At 64.5% G+C, this 21,899-nt stretch overlaps 7 protein-coding genes across 7 annotated transcripts; 2 read left to right on the top strand and 5 right to left on the bottom strand.

Moving 5' to 3' along the window:
- Positions 1–875: 875 nt before the first annotated feature.
- On the bottom strand, positions 876–2,804 carry EMIHUDRAFT_236180 (hypothetical protein; the record flags this gene model as incomplete). Its single annotated transcript, XM_005779357.1, has 3 exons — positions 876–2,174; positions 2,469–2,681; positions 2,721–2,804. 3 exons carry the CDS (start codon positions 2,802–2,804, stop codon positions 876–878), a joined length of 1,596 nt encoding a protein of 531 aa, XP_005779414.1.
- A 3,460-nt stretch (positions 2,805–6,264) lies between these two features.
- EMIHUDRAFT_443291 (hypothetical protein) lies at positions 6,265–7,969 on the bottom strand (the record flags this gene model as incomplete). Its single annotated transcript, XM_005779358.1, has 5 exons — positions 6,265–6,689; positions 6,940–7,050; positions 7,191–7,230; positions 7,361–7,458; positions 7,726–7,969. Coding segments are annotated over 5 exons (699 nt in total), but the record flags the coding sequence as incomplete, so codon positions are not given.
- A 20-nt stretch (positions 7,970–7,989) lies between these two features.
- Positions 7,990–13,151, bottom strand: EMIHUDRAFT_443295 (hypothetical protein). Its single transcript, XM_005779359.1, has 15 exons — positions 12,549–13,151; positions 12,401–12,479; positions 12,141–12,189; positions 11,854–11,901; positions 11,139–11,214; positions 11,051–11,090; positions 10,566–10,985; positions 10,366–10,425; positions 10,252–10,295; positions 10,159–10,180; positions 9,717–9,778; positions 9,570–9,646; positions 8,428–8,468; positions 8,183–8,357; positions 7,990–8,036 (listed from the first exon to the last, which is right to left on the bottom strand). The coding sequence occupies exons 1-7, from the start codon at positions 13,075–13,077 to the stop codon at positions 10,751–10,753; spliced, it is 1,056 nt and encodes a 351-aa protein (XP_005779416.1). The 5' UTR covers positions 13,078–13,151; the 3' UTR covers positions 7,990–8,036; positions 8,183–8,357; positions 8,428–8,468; positions 9,570–9,646; positions 9,717–9,778; positions 10,159–10,180; positions 10,252–10,295; positions 10,366–10,425; positions 10,566–10,750.
- A 106-nt stretch (positions 13,152–13,257) lies between these two features.
- Positions 13,258–14,944, top strand: EMIHUDRAFT_443296 (hypothetical protein). Its single transcript, XM_005779360.1, has 3 exons — positions 13,258–13,735; positions 14,055–14,138; positions 14,670–14,944. Exons 1-3 carry the CDS (start codon positions 13,292–13,294, stop codon positions 14,850–14,852), a joined length of 711 nt encoding a protein of 236 aa, XP_005779417.1. The 5' UTR covers positions 13,258–13,291; the 3' UTR covers positions 14,853–14,944.
- Positions 14,945–15,153: 209 nt separating this feature from the next.
- EMIHUDRAFT_236187 (hypothetical protein) lies at positions 15,154–16,593 on the bottom strand (the record flags this gene model as incomplete). Its single annotated transcript, XM_005779361.1, has 2 exons — positions 15,154–15,870; positions 16,051–16,593. The coding sequence occupies 2 exons, from the start codon at positions 16,591–16,593 to the stop codon at positions 15,154–15,156; spliced, it is 1,260 nt and encodes a 419-aa protein (XP_005779418.1).
- Positions 16,594–17,073: 480 nt separating this feature from the next.
- Positions 17,074–18,390, top strand: EMIHUDRAFT_73435 (hypothetical protein; the record flags this gene model as incomplete). The annotated part of the gene is made up of 3 exons (XM_005779362.1): positions 17,074–17,499; positions 17,717–18,147; positions 18,207–18,390. Coding segments are annotated over 3 exons (1,041 nt in total), but the record flags the coding sequence as incomplete, so codon positions are not given.
- A 474-nt stretch (positions 18,391–18,864) lies between these two features.
- On the bottom strand, positions 18,865–20,908 carry EMIHUDRAFT_114814 (hypothetical protein; the record flags this gene model as incomplete). Its single annotated transcript, XM_005779363.1, has 6 exons — positions 18,865–19,079; positions 19,124–19,505; positions 19,739–19,798; positions 19,933–20,005; positions 20,160–20,241; positions 20,506–20,908. 6 exons carry the CDS (start codon positions 20,906–20,908, stop codon positions 18,865–18,867), a joined length of 1,215 nt encoding a protein of 404 aa, XP_005779420.1.
- Between the last annotated feature and the right edge of the window lie 991 nt (positions 20,909–21,899).

Raw genomic sequence — 21,899 nt, forward strand, 5'->3', positions numbered from 1 at the left:
GCTGTCGAGTGTGGCACGTCGACCTGGAACGGGTACGTCGCGTCGGACGAGCTGCGTGAGCTGGTGGCGCACATGAAGGTTGCGGATCTGCGCGGCGAGCTCGACGTGAGACGGATCCCTTGGACGCGGGGCAGGGCGGCTAGATGCAACATCGCCGCGATGGCGTCGCATGAATCGTGCATACGTGCCGTCCGAGGTGGCTCACGCACGCCCATGTCCGCCGCAGGCATGCGCAAGCAGCTTCTCTCCGAGCGGTTGCTCGTCGCTTGCGGTGCGGGCCCACTTGGGCTGGTGCGTCGTCCTCAACGTCAGTATGCGCCAACAGCCTCGCGCGTCTTGCTCGCAGGCGTGACGACCGACACTCGCATGCCGCGCTGCCTCCAGGGCCGTCCAACTTGCGAATGTATCCTTCTCGGTGCCCTCCGGCCACGCTCGCTGCGCAGACCCTGGATTTGAATGCAGGGCCGCGGACGCAGGGCCGCGATTGACTCTGGCGCCAGCCGCAGCGCCGCACTCGGGCTGGCGTCTCCGGCTCACGCGTTCGTGCAAAACGACGTCCGCCTTATGGTGAAGTACGAGAGGGGGGAGGGGGAGAGGGAGAGAGAGGGGGGGAGGGAGGGAGGGAGAGAGAGGGAGGGAGAGAGGTGGTGGTGGAGGGAGGAGTCGTAGGGATGTGGTAGGGAGCACATCTTGAGATCTTGTATAATGTATTTCAATATTTAGTATATTACCGTACGCTGCCGCAGTCTCGCGTCACGCGTGGTGGTTGGTGCATCATGGACGTACATGGACACGGCATTGTTTTCGATCGGCATTCAAAAAGAAAGAGGATGGCGAGATCAACATGCCAATAATGCAATGAAGCGCCGAGCGCGCTACGTGAAGGCAGCAGCCTCTTGCCGCGGCCTCTGGTAGAAGCCTGCGTCGAGCAGCCCGATGAAGCCGGCCAGCGCGCCCCAGTGGTAGAAGCGCATCCCCGTGCACTCGGTGGCGTTGCGCCACGGCGAGAAGTTCTCGCACACGTGCCGGTGGGCGCGCCACTGCGTCAGGAAGAGCGCGCCCATCTGCTTGCACAGCGCCGCGCGCGCCGTCGTCACCAGCGGCACGTCCGAATACGCCTCGTGTGACAGGCCCCAGTACGTGAGCAGCGCCATCGGCCCCCAAACGTACCCGCGCCAGTAGCCGAGCGGCGGGAAGGCGGGGTCGTCGGCCGAAACTGACGGTAGGCCCCAGTAGCACGTGTCGTCGTTGCCCGCAAAGTCGCCCTTTGGCGTGATGCAGAAGCGGCTCGCGTTGAGCAGCCAGCCTCGCAGCATGCTCTCGGCTCTCCCCACGGTCGCGATTCCCGAGAGCATCGGGTAAAAGGAGGTGGGGGTGATGCGCCGCCGAAAGCGGCCCGTCGCGAGGCGGTTGACGAAGATGCCGCTCTGCTCATCCCACAGATGCGCCGCTATCTTTGCCCGGGCGTCGGCGGAGCGCGCACGCAGCACCTTGGCGGTGTCGGCGCGGCCAGCGGCGTCGGCGAGCTCGGCGAGGCACGCGTCGCTCATCGCCACCATGCTCGCCATCCCCACGTCGTACATCTGCATCAGCCCGTAGCCAGTCTTGTTGTCGGTAACCGCGAAGAAGTGCCCGTCGTACATCGGGCTGTCGTCAAGCCCGCTCTCGTAGCGCGCGGCCTGCATATCGTCTCCGCCCAGCGCGGTCATGTTGAGGGGCGGGAGGGTGCGCTCCTCGAGGAACCAGCCGGACCAGTCCAGCAGGTCGTCCAGGAGCAGCTCCACAAGCCACAGGTCGCGGTACCGTCTGTACATCTCGAGCAGCACCTTCGAGCCGACGGGCGGCTGCGAGTGCGTACTCTTTCGCGTGGGCGCGTAGCCGTTCGGCACGAACCCCTCCGCCGACTTGGCCTTCACCACCTGGATGAGGACGGAATAGCCGAGCTCCTTGCCCGCCGCGTCGAGGCTCAGCATGTATCCCGCAAAGTGCGTGTCCCAGTCGAAGAGCACGTACGGCCAGTCGTCGCTCAGCACGGCGGGGTCCCAGCCCCACGGGTTGCCGCGGATGACGGGGGCGATGACGCTCTCCAGCGGGTTGTTCCACATGGCGCCCGCCTGCACCGCCATCTTGACCTCCGCATGCTCGCCGTATGCGCCGTAGCGCGCCTGCTCCGCCTCCCACGCCGCGCGGAGCGTCGCCCGGATCCGAGCGGCTGGCAGCGGCGCTTTGGACGAGAAGCCGACGCTGCCAGAGTGGTCACCCGAAGTTACCCGAGATTGACCGAGTGTACCCGAGGAGACCGGAGATTGCCCGAGGTTGCCCGAGATTGCCCGAGGTCACCTGCCGCCGCCAGCGAGATCGAACCGCAAATGAGGCAGCGCCTAATGGATACATTAACAGACAACTGATTCATTCATTCATGAAGATGTCGAACCGCAAGTGCGGCAGCGCCTAGCGGTCGTAATGACAATGCCGAGAAGAAGAGCCGCCTTCCTGCCCAGACTGGCACAAGCGGCATGCGCCTCCACGCGCCGAGGCAGAAGCAGCGCGGAGCCTTTCGACGGCTGGGTGGCGTGGACGACGCTGCTGCGCAGCCCGTCGCCGATCGGCGTGAAACTGAGGGTCTGCGCCGCGGCGCTCACCTCGTGCACTCGATACCACGCCGACGAGCCGGCGAGCACCTGTTCACAGCAAGCGGTGTGAAGAGGCGCCGTTCACACCGCCCACGCCGCGCTGCGCGCGAGCGCCAGCTCCGTGCCGTCACAGCCAGCCACGACCTCACACAACGGCGAACAGCTCGTCATGAATGAGTGAGTAGTGATTATTCATGATTAACTATCATTCTATGGCCTCCACGACGGCGTAGTTAGTGATTAAATATTGGTCAATGATTAATGATTAATGATTATCGATGATTAATTATTATTATGACCTCCACAATAGCGAGCAGCTCGTCGCCGCCCCCGACCTTGGGCAAGGGGAAAGTGCGGTGAGGCAAAACTTCTCCACACACGCAAGGGGGGCGGGGCAAGGGCCAAGCTAGTCCCTTGCGACTCCACACCCCACAACAGACGGGAGCTGGCACGGCATTCAGAGTGCAAGGCCCGGTGCACACACACACAAACACGCCTCGATGCTGACGTTGCACGTTGCCGTGGCGAGGTACAGCTGGAGGTACGAGCGGTCGTACGCGTGAGCGCCTAGAGAGAGAACAACGCCCTGTCTTTCTTTTTTACAAGGGACGCCGACCCGGTCGTGCGCGTGAGCGCCTAGAAAGGCCCACGCGTGTTTCTTTTTTACAGGGAGACGCGTAACTCGGTCGTCGAACGCGTGAGCGCCGAGACGAATCGTCACGTCGCCCTGGCCTCCCGGACCCCAGTCGACCCTCGCCTCCTCGAGGCAGCGCGGCGCGTCCGCGCCGCTCGCGCCGCTGTCGCACAGCATCAGCGCGAGCGCGCTGCCCTCCGGCAAGCGGACGAGCTTGGTGTAGCTCATGTCGTACCACGGCGCCTAGTTAATTAATAATGATTGATTAATTAACTAATCAACGAGCTTGGTGTAGCTCATGTCGTACCACGGCGCCTAGTTAATTAATTAATGATTGATTAATTAACTAATCAACGAACTTGGTGTAGCTCATGTCGTACCACGGCGCCTACAAAGAAATACACCGCGGTAAAAGAAAAGCGATAGGCTCCTCTGGCCCACGTCGTCCCACGGCGCCTACAAAAAAGAAATACGGCTGGCGTAGAAAGAGAGCTATGACGCATCTCTGGCATGTCGTCCCACGGCGCCCAGCCCGACGAGAGCCTGGCCTGCATCGCATCGCGCTGCGCCTCCGCCTCTGGCAGCGCCTAGTGAAGAAATTATTAACTAGTTAATTAGCTAATTAAGAGTCGCGCTGTGCCTCCGCCTCTGGCAGCGCCTAGTTAAGAAATTATTAACTAGTTAATTAGCTAATTAAGAGTCGCGCTGCGCCTCCGCCTCTGGCAGCGCCTAGTTAAGAAATGGAAAGTTAACAAATTAACTAATTAAGAGTCGCGCTGTGCCTCCTCCTTTGGCAGCGCCGGGGACAGCGCGCCCTCGAGCCATGCCTCCTTCCTCAGCGTGCCCCCTCCGAGCCACGCCGCCCCCTTTCCGCCTCCCTCTCCACCACCGGCCGGCCGGCCGCCACGCTCCGGCGCCCTCGTGATGCGAACCCCGAAAGAGTCGGTCGGGCGGGAGGCTGAGCCGTGGTGCACGACCACGAGGCGGATCGGCCACGCGGTCGAGGAGAGCACCGGCAGCGGGTTGTCGTACTCCGTCGACCGGACGCTGGGCGGCGTCGGGCCGTGAGCGCCGTTGGTGCCTTTCTGGCAGACGAGGTGGCCGTCGACGTGGACGTAGCCTAGGACCGCGTGGCCAAAGAAGCAGCTAAAGTTATAGAGGTAGTCACGCTCGACGGAGATCGTGCCGGTGAGCGTGGCGCTGAAGGGCCGCCGTGAGTCGTGTGTCACGTTGGGCAAAGCGACGGTTTCGGACCTCAGGATCGTTCCTGCGACGGCCGTGCTGTTGAACAAAGTGAGTGCGAGCCCACGCTGCGGCGGCTGCCAAGCGAGGCTGATTGGGAGGATGAGCGGCAGGCAAGGCCAGGCGACACGTCGGCGCTGCATGCACACAACGTCGAAAGGCTGGGTTCGGCTCAAAGGGAGGTAGGGGAGCGGACCCACATCCACTGGTCGAGTCATAGGTGACGCGAGGGTGCTCACTTAATTGATTAATTCACTCATTAATTCCTTAATTGCGTGACGTATTCCGGGTAATCTTAATTATTAATCATCGGGCGGGGCGCGGCGCGGCGGCGGCGCGGAGCGGGGCGGCGAGACCATCTTTACTGAACGGACCAGCTAGCTGGTCTTTGATGCAGCGCAATGGTCGAGCCGCCCTCGACTCAAGGGGCTGCCTTCCATCGTCGCTGCTCAGACCGGGCTCCGGGGGAGGGGGGGAGACCTCCTGTTCCTCGCGGAACGGGAGCAGCCCAGACCGAGGGCGGCGCCCGACGGCGCGGTGGCGCGGTGGGCTGCGAGTGCGCGATGTCTACGTCTTGCTCCATGTTATTGGCAATAAGATACGAAGGGACGAACGAACACGCGGGAACAATTAACTAATCAGGATATTACGCGGGGCGAGGTGTGAACGGTCTACCCGAGGTGAGGGTAGGCGCATCCCCCCCAATGGCGGCGGGCGAGTCGCGAGCTCGCAGAGCCGCCATTGCCATGTGAGAAGGGTTCGGCGAGTTGACCACGAGCCGTTCGCGGGGGGTAGGGTTCGGCGAGGTTCACGAGCCGTTCGCGGGGGGTAGGGTTCGGCGAGGTTCACGAGCCGTTCGCGGGGGGTAGGGTTCGGCGAGGTTCACGAGCCGTTCGCGGGGGGTAGGGTTCGGCGAGGTTCACGAGCCGTTCGCGGGGGTTAGTGGCTGGGGTTAGGGGTTGGGGTTAGGGGCTGGTTAGGGGCTGGGGTTAGGGGCTGGGGTGTGTTGCCGTTTAGGCAAAATCCATGTCGGGTTGGGCTCGAGAGTTGGTAGGAGGTGCCAAGGCCACGCTGTTGGCGGTTGGTGCCAAGTCCAGCGCGTTGGCGGGTGGTGGATGGCGTGTTGGGGTTCTTGTGGCAAAAGATTCAGTGCATTGTTGCATGCTGCATCAAATCGAATCGCATCGCATCGCATCGCATCGCATCGCTGCTCGCGTTCGCTCCGCGAAGGGGCAAACTCGAACTGGGAGCCACTCGCGCGAATTCGAGCAGCGACGTGTGACGGGCTGTTGAAGCGGGTTAGTGCTGAGAGCACCACCTGATATACTGCGCAGAAAGCTGTGGTTGAGCGCACTGCGCTGATGAGGCGACCCAAAGGAGGCCGGATCGGACCGTAGGCCGCTACCATGCGCAAGACCAGACGGTGTAGCTGAGCTCCCTCGGAGACCGAGGGCGGCGCCCGACGGCGCGGTGGCGCGGTGGGCTGCGAGTGCGCGATGTCTACGTCTTGCTCCATGTTATTGGCAATAAGATACGAAGGGACGAACGAACACGCGGGAACAATTAATTAACTAATCAGGATATTACGCGGGGCGAGGTGTGAACGGTCTACCCGAGGTGAGGGTAGGCGCACAATGAAGTCCACCTTCACCTCTCCGACTAACTAGAGTATACAGCGCGCTGGATTGGTGGCGGCGACTCTTGCTTCGCGCCCCCACGGTCACAGCTCACATGCTCACTCGAGGGAGAAACACCGACGAAAACCAAAGATAGGCATACGATCAATCTTACTTCTGCAAGCAGGTAGGTTCGTTCCTCTTGTCTCTCCGTCTAGCCCTAGCACTTGCACTGTTGTTGTTGCTGGCTGCTGGTGCTGCTGATACCCCCCCGGTCCACACGGTACACGGCATCAACACACTTGGTGAGTCACACATGTGCACATGCAACATGCATGTGTGCAACATGCACCTGTGTTCACCAACAACATGTGCATGCACATATGCATGTGCATGTGCATGCGTCTCCCTTTCCGGCTTTAGAGGCGGTCACATCCGCGCGTCGCCCTCGTACACGCCCGGCTCCTCCAGCGCAAGCAGCTCGCCCAACCCGACCGCACCGCCGTGCACGAGCGCCCAGCCGCGCCGGTCGGGATCGACGGCGACCGGCCGGCGCGAGCGCACCTACAAGCAGAAGAAAAAAAACTGCGGAAAAAGTACAGGACGGCGGGCCGGCGCGAGCGCACCTAAAAGCAGGAGTAACAACTGCGGGAAAAGCAGTACAGGACGGACGGGCCGGCGCGCGCTAGCGCACCTAAAGACAGAAACAAAGCGTGTAGAAAAAAGAAATGCGTGACTCGGACGGCCGGCGCGAGCGCACCTAAAGACAGAAACAAAACATCTGCAGTAAGAAAAAGAAACACTGCACGCCGACAGGATGGCGCGGGCGCGCCCACAGCCCCTCGTGTGTGGCGAGGGTGGCGTCGGCCTCGATGAGGGTGCCCGTAGGACCAATCGAGAGGATGGCCGCGCTCGTGGCGGGCGCCTAAAAAGAAGAAAAACATCGTGAAAAATGAACACAAGCAAGGGGATGGCCGCCGATCGTGGCGGGCGCCTAATAAAAAAAAGAAAATGTGTGCAAAAAAGAAATGCGCTCGTCCGGGTGGCCGGATTCGTGGCGGGCGCCGCGCGCAAGTAGACCATCGGCTTGAAGGTCACGCGGTACCTGGGCAGTTCCGAGAAAGTTCCACGCGGTTCGGGAGAAAGTTTCGAGAAGGTTCCGTGCATGTCGCTATCTCCCCAAATCTCCCCAAACCTTCCCGTATCTCCCCATATCTCCCATATCTCCCCCGTACCTCGCAGGGGAGACGAGACGCCGCGCGCCGCACCGCACCGCCGCCTCGTCCGCCTCGTCGTGCGACCGCAGCTGCGGCTTGAGGTCTTGCAGCGACACCTGTCTCTCGGGCAACCTCGCGTCATCTCGGGCAATCTCGCGTCATCTCGGGCAATCTCGCGTCATCTCGGGTCATCTCGGGTCATGTTGGGTCCTCTCGGCTCTCTCGGCTCATCTCGGCGCATCTCGGGCCATCTCGAGTCATCGGATCATCTCAGCTTGAGGCTTGGTAGCGACGTTCGCCGAGATGCGCCGAGTTGCGCCGAGATGCGCCGAGAAGCGCCGAGATACCCCGAGATGCCCCGAGATACCCCGAGATCGCGGCACCTCGACCAACGAGACGCCGTTGGCCGCGGCGGCGCCCGCCGTTGCCTCGCCGCCCCCCCCCTCGCGGGCACGGCCGGCGCCGCGGACGCGCTCCGCTAGAAGGCGCGCCAGCCCTCCCTCGCAGCCGGCTGCAAAAGCAAGCGCCGCCGCGCGCCCCACCGAAGACATGCGGCGGAGGTATGCGCCGTCGTCGAGCAGCCGGCGCAGTCGCGAGGCGAAGGGAGCCGCCTCCTCCGCCGTCGCCACCTGCGGCACCGCGGCCGCGAGCGCCTTCGCTCGCTCCCGCGCGTCGGGAAGCGGCGGGTCGGCGCCTAGTCTCGCGTGATCTCGCGTGATCTCGGGTGATATCGGCGAATCTCGCGTCGGGCAGCGGCGGGTCGGCGCCTAGTCTCGCGTGATCTCGCGTGATCTCGGGTGATATCGGCGAATCTCGCGTCGGGCAGCGGCGGGTCGGCGCCAAGCCGCTGCTCGAGCTGAGCGTTCGAAGCGCCGCGCACGAGCGAGCCTCGGGCGTGGTAAGGGGAGGTCAGGTCCACGTCTCCACACACACACACACAGTGGCGGGGCCTCGTGCCCCGGGCATGGTCGAAGGAGAGCGAGGCTGGCGCGACGAGCTCGGCGTTGAGGTTTGCCTGGGCACTCATCAACACCAATTCATGCTAACACTCAGTAACTAACGACGAGCTCGGCGTTGAGGCTCGCCTCGGGCAAGCCGCCCACGTCCGACGAGACGCAGGGGATGCCTGCTCACGGCTCGCGCTGTGAAGAGACGCCGTTCACACCCCTCCGCCCACGTCCGACGAGACGCAGGGGATGCCTGCTCACGGCTCGCGCTGTGAAGAGACGCCGTTCACACCCCTCCGCCCACGTCCGACGAGACGCAGGGGATGCCTGCTCACGGCTCGCGCTGTGAAGAGACGCCGTTCACACCCCTCCGCCCACGTCCGACGAGACGCAGGGGATGCCTGCTCACGGCTCGCGCGGTGAAGAGACGCCGTTCACACCCCTCCGCCCACGTCCGACGAGACGCAGGGGATGCCTGCTCACGGCTCGCGCGGTGAAGAGACGCCGTTCACACCCCTCCGCCCACGTCCGACGAGACGCAGGGGATGCCTGCTCACGGCTCGCGCTGTGAAGAGACGCCGTTCACACCCCTCCGCCCACGTCCGACGAGACGCAGGGGATGCCTGCTCACGGCTCGCGCTGTGAAGAGACGCCGTTCACACCCCTCCGCCCACGTCCGACGAGACGCAGGGGATGCCTGCTCACGGCTCGCGCTGTGAAGAGACGCCGTTCACACCCCTCCGCCCACGTCCGACGAGACGCAGGGGATGCCTGCTCACGGCTCGCGCTGTGAAGAGACGCCGTTCACACCCCTCCGCCCACGTCCGACGAGACGCAGGGGATGCCTGCTCACGGCTCGCGCTGTGAAGAGACGCCGTTCACACCCCTCCGCCCACGTCCGACGAGACGCAGGGGATGCCTGCTCACGGCTCGCGCGGTGAAGAGACGCCGTTCACACCCCGCCGCCCACGTCCGACGAGACGCAGGGGATGCCTGCTCACGGCTCGCGCTGTGAAGAGACGCCGTTCACACCCCTCCGCCCACGTCCGACGAGACGCAGGGGATGCCTGCTCACGGCTCGCGCTGTGAAGAGACGCCGTTCACACCCCTCCGCCCACGTCCGACGAGACGCAGGGGATGCCTGCTCACGGCTCGCGCTGTGAAGAGACGCCGTTCACACCCCTCCGCCCACGTCCGACGAGAAGGGGATGCCGCGCAGCAGCGCCTCCATCACAATGAGCGAGATTACCCCGAGATTACCCGAGATCACAACGAGGCGCCGCGCAGCAGCGCCTCCATCACAACGAGCGGGCAGCACTCCTGCCAGAGAGACGGAGCGAGCAGGACGCGCGTCCGCCTAATCTCGGAGAATCTCGGGTAATCTCGGGCGACTCTCGGGTGATCTCGCGAGCAGGACGCGCGTCCGCCGAAAGATGACGTCGACGTCGTCGTCGGGCGGGAGTAGCGCGATGTTCGGAGCGGACTCGAGCTGCGCAGGGCGGGGAGGAGAGTCTCGGAGGTGTGTCGGAGGTGCGTCGGAGGTGTCTCGGAGGTGTGTCGGAGGTGTGTCGGAGGTGTGTCGGAGGTGTGTCGGAGGTGTCTCGGAGGTGTGTCGGAGGTGTCTCGGAGGTGTGTCGGAGGTGTGTCGGAGGAGAGTCGGAGGTGTGTCGGAGGTGTCTCGGAGGTGTCTCGGAGGTGTGTCGGAGGTGTGTCGGAGGTGTGTCGGAGGTGTCTCGGAGGTGCCTCGGAGGTGTCTCGGAGGTGTCTCGGAGGTGTCTCGGAGGTGTGTCGGAGGTGTGTCGGAGGTGTGTCGGAGGTGTCTCGGAGGTGCCTCGGAGGTGTCTCGGAGGTGTCTCGGAGGTGTCTCACCAGCTCACGCGAGGCGGGGTCTGTCCAGCCCGTCGCCTGTAGATGACCATGATGCCTCAGCTTGATGACAACTAACGGGCTTGGCCTTGGCCCGTCCATCCCGTCGCCACGGCGGCGAAGGCCACCCGCGGCATCGCCTACTCAATCCCTCCCCAGACTACTCTCCCGATATGAATTGAACTCATCCAGGCCACCCGGCGGCATCGCCCTTGCGAGAGCGAGCAGCAGCGACAGCCCCTTCGCTGGGCAGGGGCTCACGAGGGTCACGTACACATGCGCCGCCTAGAGGTGGGTTCGGCTTCCATAGGGAGGTAGGGGAGGGGCGGACGAGGGTCACGTACACATGCGCCGCCTAGAGGTGGGTTCGGCTTCCATAGGGAGGTAGGGGAGGGGCGGACGAGGGTCACGTACACATGCGCCGCCTCCCACGGGCGCATCGCTTCGGGCAAGGAGGGCGCCCCCGCCGCCCCCTCCGCCGCCGCCCCTTTCGCCGCCGCCGCCGCCGGGTCGGCGGGCAGCCCGGAGTGGAAGTAGTGGTAGTCGGCTGCCTAGGAAGTGTCTAGGAAGTGTCTAGGAAGTGTCCAGGAAGTGTCTAGGAAGTGTCTGGGAAGTGTCTAGGAAGTGTCTCGGAAGTTCCAGGAAGTGTCTCGGAGGTGTCCACGGAAGTGTCTAGGAAGTAGTGGTACTTGGCTGCCCAGAGCGGGCGTGTGCAGAGGCGTGGCTGCTGCGGCCCCCAGCGGCGGAGGTATGCGCAGTGGTGCTCGCACGGCGAAAGGATGCAGTCGACGCGCCGCAGCAGCTCCGCGTGCCCGTCGGCGGGCGGGTGCCTAAAAAAGAGAAAAACAGCTGCACAAGAAATGTGCGTGGGCAGTGGCCCTGAAAGGGCGGCTGCCTCTTGAACGGCCCAAAGGGCGGCAGGTAGTAGTTGTGGCCTACGCTGACGTCAGTGACGCCTCACACCTCATCTCCTTGCATTCCACCTTGGAGCAGGTCGTCGTGGCCCATCGCGTACAGCGCGTCCGACTGCAAGCAAACGGCAAGCTGCAGCAGCGGCGCCTCGAGGCAAGAGGGGAGAGCACCACGTCACATCTCGGGTGATCTCGGCTGCCTCTCGGCGTCAATTCTCTGCCTCTCGGCTGCCTCTCGGCTGCCTCTCGGCTGCCTCTCGGCTGCCTCTCGGCTGCCCCTCGGCTGCCCCTCGGCTGCCTCTCGGCTGCCTCTCGGCTGCCTCTCGGCTGCCTCTCGGCTGCACCTCGGCTGCACCTCGGCTGCCTCTCGGCTGCACCTCGGCTGCCTCTCGGCTGCATCTCGGCTGCACCTCGGCTGCACCTCGGCTGCCTCTCGGCTGCACCTCGGCTGCCTCTCGGCTGCCTCTCGGCTGCCTCTCGGCTGCCTCTCGGCTGCCCCTCGGCTGCCCCTCGGCTGCCCCTCGGCTGCCTCTCGGCTGCCTCTCGGCTGCCTCTCGGCTTCAATTCTCTGCCCCTCGGCTGCCTCTCGGCTGCCTCTCGGCTATCTCTCGGCGAGCTGCAGCAGCGGCACCTCGAGGGAGAGGGAGAGCACCACGTTGGGGTAGGGGTAGGGGTTCGGGTACCGTGGGGGTAGGGGATGGCTACGCACCTCGAGGGAGAGGGAGAGCACCACGTTGGGGTAGGGGTAGGGGTTCGGGTACCGTGGGGGTAGGGGATGGGTACGCACCTCGAGGGAGAGGGAGAGCACCACATCGTACGAGCGGCGCCGCGTCGCCTACAGGTGGGTTCGGCTCCATAGGGAGGTAGGGGAGGGGTGCCGTCATCTCCTGTCCCGCGTCCACCCAGACCGCGCATGTGTCCAGTCCGAGCCCCTGTTCTCCTCTCTATCTACTGCAGCGAGCTCTAGGGCCCCTAGGAAGAGCGCGTAGCAAGCAGCCAGCCGATTCGACGACAGCCTCCGTCTGGGTCTCTCTTTGAGTGCTTGTCTGCGGCTTGCCATCTATTTCGCACAGCCTGCACGAGCGCCGCCTCTGCGCCAATCAGCACGTCGTGGCCTTCCCACCTGCGCCGCGTACAGGCGGATTCGGGTACCGTGGGGGTAGGGGATGGGTGACGTGGGGGAGGGCCTTCCCACCTGTGCCGCGCACAAGTGGGTTCGGCTCCATAGTGAGGCAGGCGATGGGTTTGGGTACCGTGGGGGTAGGGGATCGGTGCAGTACCGTGGGGGTAGGGGATGGGTTCCGGTACCGTGGGGTAGGGGAGGGCCTTCCCACCTGTGCCGCGCAACGAGCGGCCGCCGCGCCGCCGCGCCGCCGCCTCCTCCACCTCCGCCGCCTCCTCCACCTCCGCCGCCTCCGCCGCCGCCACCTCCGCCGCCTCCGCCGCCTCCGCCGCCGCCGCCGCCGCCGCCGCCGCCGCCGCCTCCGCCGCCGCCTCCGCCGCCGCCGCCGCCTCCATCTCCGCCACCGCCGCCGCCGCCGCCGCCTGCAGCTCCGTCGGCAACTCCGAGCGCGTAGACGAGGCCCTCTGGCAGCGGCTTAGGAGTGAGCGCCAACACGTCGACAGAGCCGCCGCCGCAGAGCCGCAATGCCTCGCGGATGAGGGCCAGGCTGGCGCGGGTTGCGCCACCATACGAGTCGCCCGCAAAGTAGCCGCTGTGGCCAACGACCGCGACTCGCAGGTGCCGGAGCGAGCCGGCTGGCGGAAGGCCGCCGCCGCCGGCTGGCGGAGCGAGGGACGCTGTCCCGGTCGACGCCGACGCGGCGGCGGCGGGCCCGTGCACCGCGTGCTGGAGGGCGGCGGCGTCCTCCTCCGAGATGCCGAGCTCTGCGAGGGCAGAGGAGAGATCGGAGATCATCCGCAGCAGCGGAAGCGTCAGCGCCTCCTCGTCGAGCGTCGGCTGCAGGTGAGCGAGGCCGCGGCTCGCGAGGAGCGAGGAGAGATCGCGCATGGTGAGAAGATAAGGGATGCGGGATTTTTTTGCGTTGAGGCCGTTGATCCGCAGTGAGGGTTGACTCGGCCCAGGCAAGCAGTCAGAATCGAACTGCTTCGGCAGAAAGAAAGAAAAAGGCGTAAACTTTTTTGTCTTGGAGATACGTTTCTTCTGCCAGCGCTTTGCTCCGACCTGTAGCAGCTGGCAGGAGCGGAAGCAGCCCCGAAAAACGATGCTACCCCCACTGCTGCTGCTCACAGCGTCCGCAGCGACCGGCTCCACTCCCTCGTTGCGCCGGCTCATCTCGCGGCGGCCACTCCTCTCGGCCGGCGCTGCGGCGGCGCTGGGCTGGTCTATCAACGCAGGCCGGCCGCGGGTCTACGCGACCGTGGCCGACATCCCCGACGATGAGTTCCGACGCCACGCCACGCTCCGTTGTCGCGTCGTCAAGGTCTCGGACGGCGACACACTGCGGTGCGAGCACGAGCCGCTCTGGAGCGCTCTGATCCCGAGCGCCGGCGGCCCGAAGAAGGGCAAGCTCTCTGCTCGGAGCCTGTCCGTGCGGCTGTACGCGATCGACGCGCCCGAGACGGCCAAGGCCGGGCGGCCCGGGCAGCCGCTCGGAGGGGCAGCCACCGCCTTTGTGTCGGCGGCCGTGCTCGGCAAGCTTGTGCAGGTCTCGGGACACTTCCGAGACACTTCCTAGACACTTCCCAGACACTTCCTAGACACTTCCAAGCTTGTGCAGGTCGAGCTAGCGGCAGGTAGGTAGGTAAGGGCGTCTACGCCCTTGACGCCCTCATGGTAGGTAGGTCGTTTCTCCACACTCACACTCACGGTGTTGGCGCAAGGGCCAGGCAACCCTCTTCCAATTTCACACACCCAGAGAGGCAGCAGCCCCACGGCGCAGTCAACGTGCAGGCCCCCCCCCCGGGGCAAACTCTGGGTGAGAGCAACCTTTTACCTCCCTCCCGGACAACCCACCTCGCGCGCAGGTCAAGCTGCTGTCGCGCGACCAGTACGGCCGTGCGGTGGGGGTGGTCTCGGTGGGCGCGCTCAGGCGGCGCGACCTCTCGGAGGCGCTAAGTAAACACACGTAGTAGAACGGGCACCTCCCGGAGGTTGGGAAATGAATAAAGTAAATGAATAAAACGGGCACCTCTACTAGGAGATTGGTAAATAAATAAATAACACGGACACCTCTACTAGGAGATACATAAATACATGAATACAAACGGGCACCTCTACTAGGAGATTGGTAACTAGGAGCAGGAGAGCCCGCCCCGGTGCGGTCCTTGTGCAGGGTTCTTTGTGGGGGGTGGACCGCCGCCCTCGCCCCCGCCGCCCTCGCCGCCGCCCCCCTCGCCTCCGCTTTCCCCGCCACCGCCCTCGCCGCCGCCGCCCTCCGCGCCGCCGCCGTCGCCGCCTCCGTCGAGCCCGCTTCCCTCGCCGCCGCCACCCTCGCCGCCGCCGCCCTCGCCGCCTCCTCGGAGCCCACCCCCGCCGTCGCCGGTGTTTGTCCCGTCCCGACGGGGCACTAGCACTAGCCGTCGCCGACGCTGTCCCTTGGGTCCCTGCTGCCCCTAGCCGATCTTCGTACATCGTCCTAGGCGCTGCTGTCGCAGGGGCTCGCCTTTGTCTACCGCGGCGGCGGCGCGCAGTACGACGGAGACCGCGCGAGGTGGGACCGGCTCGAGGCGGCCGCCAGGCGCCAGAGGCGGGGCGTGTGGGCGACGGGCGGCGCGGTGGAGACGCCGGCCGAGTACAAGCGGCGAGGGAGGGCGCGGGTGTGAGCGATGCGGGTTCCTAGCCCGTTCTAGTGTTCTCTTTCTCTGTGTGTAAAGGGGGTGGTCCGCCCCCGTATTACTAACCACGTGAGTAATTTCACGACCTGCCGTTGGTTCGCGCGCCGTCGTGATTTCTCGAGAGTCGTCAGGAGTGTGTGCGACTCTTCCTCGCCGCCGTCCCCCCACCCCCGTCCGCGCGTGACGCGCGAGATGCACATCGCTAGAGTAATCGGACCTGGGGGCAAATTAGGAGTTCTCCCCGCCGATCCCAGAGCCCTGTTCTTCCCTCGCACCAGCCGCGCCGCTCTCACCCCGCCACCTCGAACCGATTCCTTCGGGCGCGGCGCCGGTCGGCGGCCGAGAGACCAGCGCAGTCGCCGGCCGGCCCGGCCTGCTCCAGTAGCGCCAACGTGTTTGCGATCGCCTCTGCCGACTCGGCCGGAGGGACTGTGTTTCCCAGCGACGGCCGCCGGTTGAGCGGGCTGGGCTGCGATGGCCCGGACGGGCTGAGGCGGCTGGTGCCGTCTGGGGATGCCCGGGCCGCCCTCATCCCGACGGGCGACGGCTCGTCGAGCTCAAAGTCCGAGTCGGTGGGCCCGCCCCCCTCCGCCGGGTCCCCCGGCGCCTCCTCTCCCGCCCCATCCAACGCCGCCGCGTCGGGCAATCCACCATCGGGCGGCAGCGCAATGTCCTCGCACGACGGGCGCGTGGCGACCCGCAGGGCCGGCTTGGGGAGGGCGGCATCGCCCCGATCACCGCCGAGGGGGGAACGCTCGATCGTGTCTGGCGTGAGGGCGGCACTCCCCTGGTCCGGGTCGAGGATGGTGTCGCCCGAGCGGCTTCGAGAGCGGCCCTTGAAGGTGCCGAGCCTGCCGCGCATGCTCCCTCGCCAGCGCTTGAGCTCCTCTATCGCCGCGGCCCGCTGCAGCTCGGCGGCCGACCCGGCGCCAGCCTCCTCACCTATCGAGCGTTGCTCAGGCCCACCGCCGCTTTCGGTGTCACCCGCCTCGCCGATGGGCAGCACCTGCTCCAGTCGCGTCGGAGGCGCCGCCGGGGCCGGGCCGGGCTGCGGCTGCTGCTCCGAGGCGGAGCGTCGCCGCCCAAAACCGGGCAGGCCAATCCGGCGGCTCGGCGCGGCGGCGGCGGGAGGAGACTTGCTGTCGATTGCGGCGGCCGCCGCGGCGGCGGCGAGGCGGGAGGAGACTTGCTGCGCGAGCGCCGCGGTCGCCGAGTGCTCGGCCGCAGCGAGCGAGCCAAGGGCCTGCTGCAGCCGCTTGGCCATCGGCGTGCCGCAGACGAACGCGAGGCACTCCTCCTGGCGGGTGATGGCGGCGATGGCGGCGAGCGCGTGGTGGACTGAGGTGGCGTCCGACTGGAATAGCATGCGCTGCAGCAGCATCCACAGCCGCTGGTCCTTGAGCTCCTCGGGCCCGATGAACCGCACGAGGCTGGCGAGACACGTGAGGAGGGGGACGCGGCGCTGCGCATTGGACTCGCCCGCCTCGTTCATCAGCGCGACGAGAAGGAGCGGGGCGTCGTGGCCCGAGCACACCCTGCGCGCGCCGACATCGCCCTCGTCGATGTCCGCCAGCACCTTGGCGAGCTCCTGCGCGCTCCGGAAGCGCTGCGCCAAGGTGGTTGTGTTGGTGTCGATCGTGGTGATGGACACCGAGATGGCGCGCAAGGCGGTGACGTTTGCGACGGATCGTGGCGCGCCACGAGCCTGCGCGCCTGGATCGGACTCCATATCGGCGGGGAGCACCCACGGTCCGCGTCTTGAGAGGAGAGGAACAGCCAGCCGACAGTCGCGGGGCGCCGGGTTTGGTGGAGGAGAGTGGAGATGCACCGCAACTTCTGGGCTGAAACCTCGAAACCTCGTCGAGGTCTCGACGGCCGTCCGCACCGTCCGGGCGGGCACCGTGCATCCGGCGAACTGCCGGCGAAGCGACTCGAGACCCGCAGCCATGGTGGACTACCGAAAGACGGACAAGCTTGACGAGCTCTTCGCATCGAGACGATCGAGCCAGACTTCGTCCCGCCGAAGCCAGATATCTGTCCATGAGGTCGTCCCTCCGGTTCGAGTGATCCCGGCTCCCGAGAACCTGCCCGAAGGTCTGCACGCATGAACCCGTGTGTGTGTGTGTGACTCACACATACTTACTCACTCACGCACACGCATGAACCCTACTACCACACCGCGGTCTTTCACACGCCGCCCTACACAGGCTTCCGGTCCAAGTACCCTCCCATCGAGGCCAACGAGACCGGCTTCATGAAGCCTCTCGACAGCGACATCCACACGATTTATTGGGAGGAGTCGGGCAACCCTCAGGGCAAGCCGGTCGTCGTCCTGCACGGCGGACCGGGCGGAGGCTGCCCTCCCTCCTACCGCCAGTATTTCGACGCGCAGCGCTACCGCATAATCATGTTTGACCAGCGTGGCGCCGGCAAGAGCACGCCGCTGGCGGAGCTGCGCGAGAATACGACCTGGCACCTGATTCGCGACATGGAGCAGCTACGAGAACAGCTGAATGTGGAGAAGTGGGTCGTCTTTGGCGGCTCCTGGGGGTCGACGCTCTCACTCGCCTACGCAGAGACGCACCCCGACCATGTCACAGCGCTGGTGCTCCGGGGCATCTTCCTGTGCCGGTGCGTATGCTCCCCCCTGGAACATATGCTACGGCTTGAGTATATGCACCTCCGCCTCCTGCCTCCGCCCCGCTCGCCCGCCTGCCCCGCTCTCACCGCCCGTGCCTCCTGCGCCCGCAGCTACCAAGAGATCCAGTTCATGTACCAGGCGCCAGAGTGGGAGCCTCGTTCACGGGCGCCAGCGTATGTGCGCGTCCAACACGTTTCGGCCTCGCCGGTAGGAGGGCACCAGTTGGATCTTCCCGTACGCGCACGAGAAGTTTGCACAACACATCCCCGCCGTCGAGCGAGGCGACCTCGTGAGCGCCTACCACCGGCGAGTCACATGCGACGACCCCGAGACGCGCCTCGCCGCCTCGATGGAGTGGACCGGCTGGGAGATGTGGGTGTCAAACCTGATCGTGGACGAGAAGAAGGTGGAGGAGGGGGAGGACCCCGACTTTGCAGAGTCGTTTGCGCGCATCGAGACGCACTATTTCACTCACTGCGGCTTCTTTCACAAGGAGAACCAGCTTATTGAGGACGTTGACAAGATCCGCGACATCCCCGCCACCATTGTGCAGGGGCGGTACGACGTCGTCTGCCCGATCAAGTCGTGCTGGGAGCTGCACACGGCCTGCGCGCAGCCCGCGCTCTCACGCTTCCGGACGGCGTTCGCGAGATTGCAACGCCACCGTAGGCCTGGCCGGAGGCGGACCTCAAGATTGTCAGCGACTCGGGGCACAGCATGAGCGAGGCGGGCATCACGAGCGAGCTTATCAAGGCCGAGCCTCCTTCCTTCCCACCCCTGTGCTCAAGCGCCACAGCCCAGTGCTCACGCGGAGCATCGGCCTTGGAACTCACAGGCGACAGACATGTACTCCGAACTTTGATCCAGCACCTGGAGGACCTCTGACGCACGACGCAGCGCCGGGCGCGGCGTCAACACGAACACACGTCTCTCGGACGCCACGTTTCGTCCGTGTAGAGCATCGTTCTTGATCTCTTCCCACCAAGTCTGTAAACTAAGGTCCGACCCTCTAAATGTTCGTCGCCGGGCACAGCGGTCAGCGCTGCTCGCACGCGCTGCAACCTGCGCAAAGCTGCGACCAAGTTTACACAACCAATCTCCAATCTCTCGCACAACACTGGGCACGGGACCGGCACGCACTGGCATTATCACACGCGATGTACAAGAAAACAACGGTACGTGAATGGCCTCCGATACGTGCTTACTACAGCACTTGCTACTTCGCCACACACGCCGCCACGTAGAACCAACCACATCCAGAGCGAACACACCTTCGCAAGATGAAATCCTTCGCGGTCGGTGTGGCAGAGATATCTCACGAGCCCGAGAGCCCTCGGTCCACCTTGTCTATTGCGCGGTCTAAGCGTCGTCATCGTCGTGCCAGGAGAAGTGGCGCCGCCGCCACACGGGATGCCCGTCCCACGGGGACGGGTCGGATTCGGAGGGCTCATACTTCTCATCCGGGCACGACTTGTAATCTTCAACGGTCTGGCTGCAGGGATACGTTGTCGATTTGGCGCCCCCGTCAATCTTGTTCAGGCCCGGGACGATTTGCTTCTTGCGCGACTGGACGCCTATGCAATGAGTAATGCCAGAGACCCGTCTGAGACACGCAAACCGGCGAAGGTTCCGTTATAACAATACGCGGCGCCCATGAGGTCGACAACGTAGACACCGTTTTTCAGGTACTCGCGAGGAGCCACGGTTGCGCCGTCCGCCGTCTCGAACCACTCGCCCATCACGAGCGCCTGTAGGCACAGCGGATTGAAGCCGGCATAAAACTGAGGATCGTGCTGAAGCCGTGAATGTGGAGTTCGGCGATTGTGTGGGTTTGGCGGGGGCGGGGGGAGGGAAGCCTTGGCGTACGGCCCGTAAGTGTGCTTGGTCAAAGGGTCCACGAAGCTGAAGTTTGTATAGTCGGCAGGATACGTTGGTGGACTTGGGATGTAAGTTGCCTTTGCCGGGAAACCGGGGAAGAACTCCTTGACCGACTCACGCACCTGCGGCCGCAGATCGTTCAAAAGGATTCCTCCTACCAGCATTACACGCTCAGCCAGGGGCGGGAGGGGTACGGGGAGGCCGCGGGGAGGGGCGCAGGGAGGGGTGCAGTCACGTCGATGATGAAGAAGAGGCAATCGCGCACGCTTGGATCCTCCACTTGATCCCTGATGAGCTGTGCTTTGCACGCCTCCCCCAGCTCCTTTGCCTGCGCGAAGAGAAGATCTGGAGTCACCGTTTCCTGCACGGCGATGCGGAGGTTGAACGTCTTGCCGTCCGGATCCTCAAAACCCTCCTGCGACCGGGATATGGGGAGAAGCGTGCTTAGAGGCGGCTCATATTTGATTAATTTGATGAGTGACAAGAACTACGAAAGGCCTGGATCTTCGAGTCGAGTAGCACAAGCTCCTGGGGCGTGTACGCGCTCACATTAGACTTCGCCACAAGCATCTGGTAGGTGAAGTTCTCCCAGCTGGCGACGCCGGCAAGAGGGGCAAGGTACCTATGGATGGTGATCGAGGTTGGAGCAACACTCGCCGGTCGCCATCCTCACGCTCACCGCCGCCACTCTCGCCGCCCCAACCGCTTCGCCCCACCACCACACTCGCCGCCGACATCTGACTCGACACCCCCGCCGCGCCCGCCGCCCCGCGCACTTCACCGCCGTCTTGTCTCCTTCGGTGGTTGTCGACGAGGTGAGTCCCAGCGTGTCCGACAAGATCGTGGCCAGCATCAGACCTGAGGAAGAAGAGCAGTCTGTGAACACGAGTGATGGCTCATGGTGAGGGAGGGGCAGGCCTTCGCGCGCTCCTGCGATGTTCTGCTTGCAGCCGAGGCCAGGAATCGCCCTGCCGGCGGCCCGCGAGCGGTGGTAGAGGGCGGAACCCGCCGAGGCAATGGGGCGGATGTCTATCTCCGTCGGGGCGCTTGTCGTGAGGCCGTCCAATTTGTGGTGATCTACGATGCTGTGAAGGTGATCCTTCACGACGTCTTTCGTCGTACCGGAGGGCATTTGGGCGATGGAGTTGGTGTCCACGACGGCAAAATCGGCCCCCACAGGCAGGGCGCTGATGTTGGGCAGGATCGGCGGCTCCTTCTCGCGGAAGTAGTCGAGGACAAAGGCCGTCTCCGGGTTGATCTCGTCAGTGTTGACGTACGCTTTGGCACACTGCTTGTGTGTCGGGCCCGAGAAGCCGGGAGAGTCATCCGGCGGTGGGTTGAGGAGCTCCCACGCGTAGATGATCGCTGCGCTGACCGCATCAGTATCCGGAGACGAATGGCCGAAGACGCCGATCTTTGTGGCTTCTTCCTCGCACGTGAACTGGGTGCCACACGTAGTGGGAGGGCGCGAATTGAAGGAAGACACGATTGGAAGCACGGAAAGCAGAAGGGGCAGCCTCATCATGCCTCGTCCGATCTCCTCCCGACGGCATCATCCAATGCCGCCGAGTTTCGCTGTGTGGGGTTGAATTCTTTTTCATCCGCCAGTCCGTGCTTTCCGCTTAGAGAGAGAGAGAGAGAGAGAGAGAGAGAGAGAGAGAGAGAGAGAGAGAGAGAGAGAGAGAGAGAGAGAGAGAGAGAGAGAGAGAGAGAGAGAGAGAGAGAGAGAGAGAGAGAGAGAGAGAGGCGCAAGCCGGGCTGATCCGGATGGGGAGCCGCCGAGCAGCAACAGTAGGTGCCCACCGGCGGAGATGAGGGAGGGTGAGCGCGGCGCGGGACGGCTGCGGGGCCTTAGAGATGCGCACATGGGCCGTGCCAGTCGGCATCTCGGTTGGCGCGAAAGCGGCAATACGCGAACGCGGCAATACTCACTGGTTGGCCGCCTCTTCTGATGTGGAGAATCGAGAGATGCCGTTACATACTCATGAGCTACGAGAAGGCGAGCACCTACTTCTTTATGCGCGGAATGCGGCCGTTACGATCTGAGTTATGTGTACGCCAACTCAGGGTGTGTGGCAGCCAGCTGGCTGTGTGTCTTGTGAGCTTGTTTGTGTCTGTGTGTCGTTCGTGCGTGTCGTCATCATCTGTCTCGCGTCCACCCATACCGCGTTGGTGTCCAGTCCGAGCCTGGCTGTTCTTCACCTTTCTACCTACCTACCTACGATCTCGGCTTTGAGGGTGATGGATTGTCCCGGACGAATTTCCTTCCTTCGCTTGCATCCCCCGATGGTACAACCGTGCGGGTGTCCAGTCACCGACCGCTGTGTGACTCGACTGTGTGACACGGTGTGTGTGTGTGGATACTCCCCACCGCCCCTCACTGTGTGTTGTGTGCGCAGGGCTTGGGAGTTCAAGTGCGGATCGTGCGTGGATCACGACTGCGACGACGATGACGGCGGACGACGACCGACGACGACGACGATGCGTCCCGCGCTGACGCCGAGCAAGACACTACT

Source organism: Emiliania huxleyi (assembly GCF_000372725.1).
Source record: "Emiliania huxleyi CCMP1516 unplaced genomic scaffold EMIHUscaffold_231, whole genome shotgun sequence".
In the NCBI taxonomy this organism is placed as follows: Eukaryota; Haptophyta; order Isochrysidales; family Noelaerhabdaceae; genus Emiliania; species Emiliania huxleyi.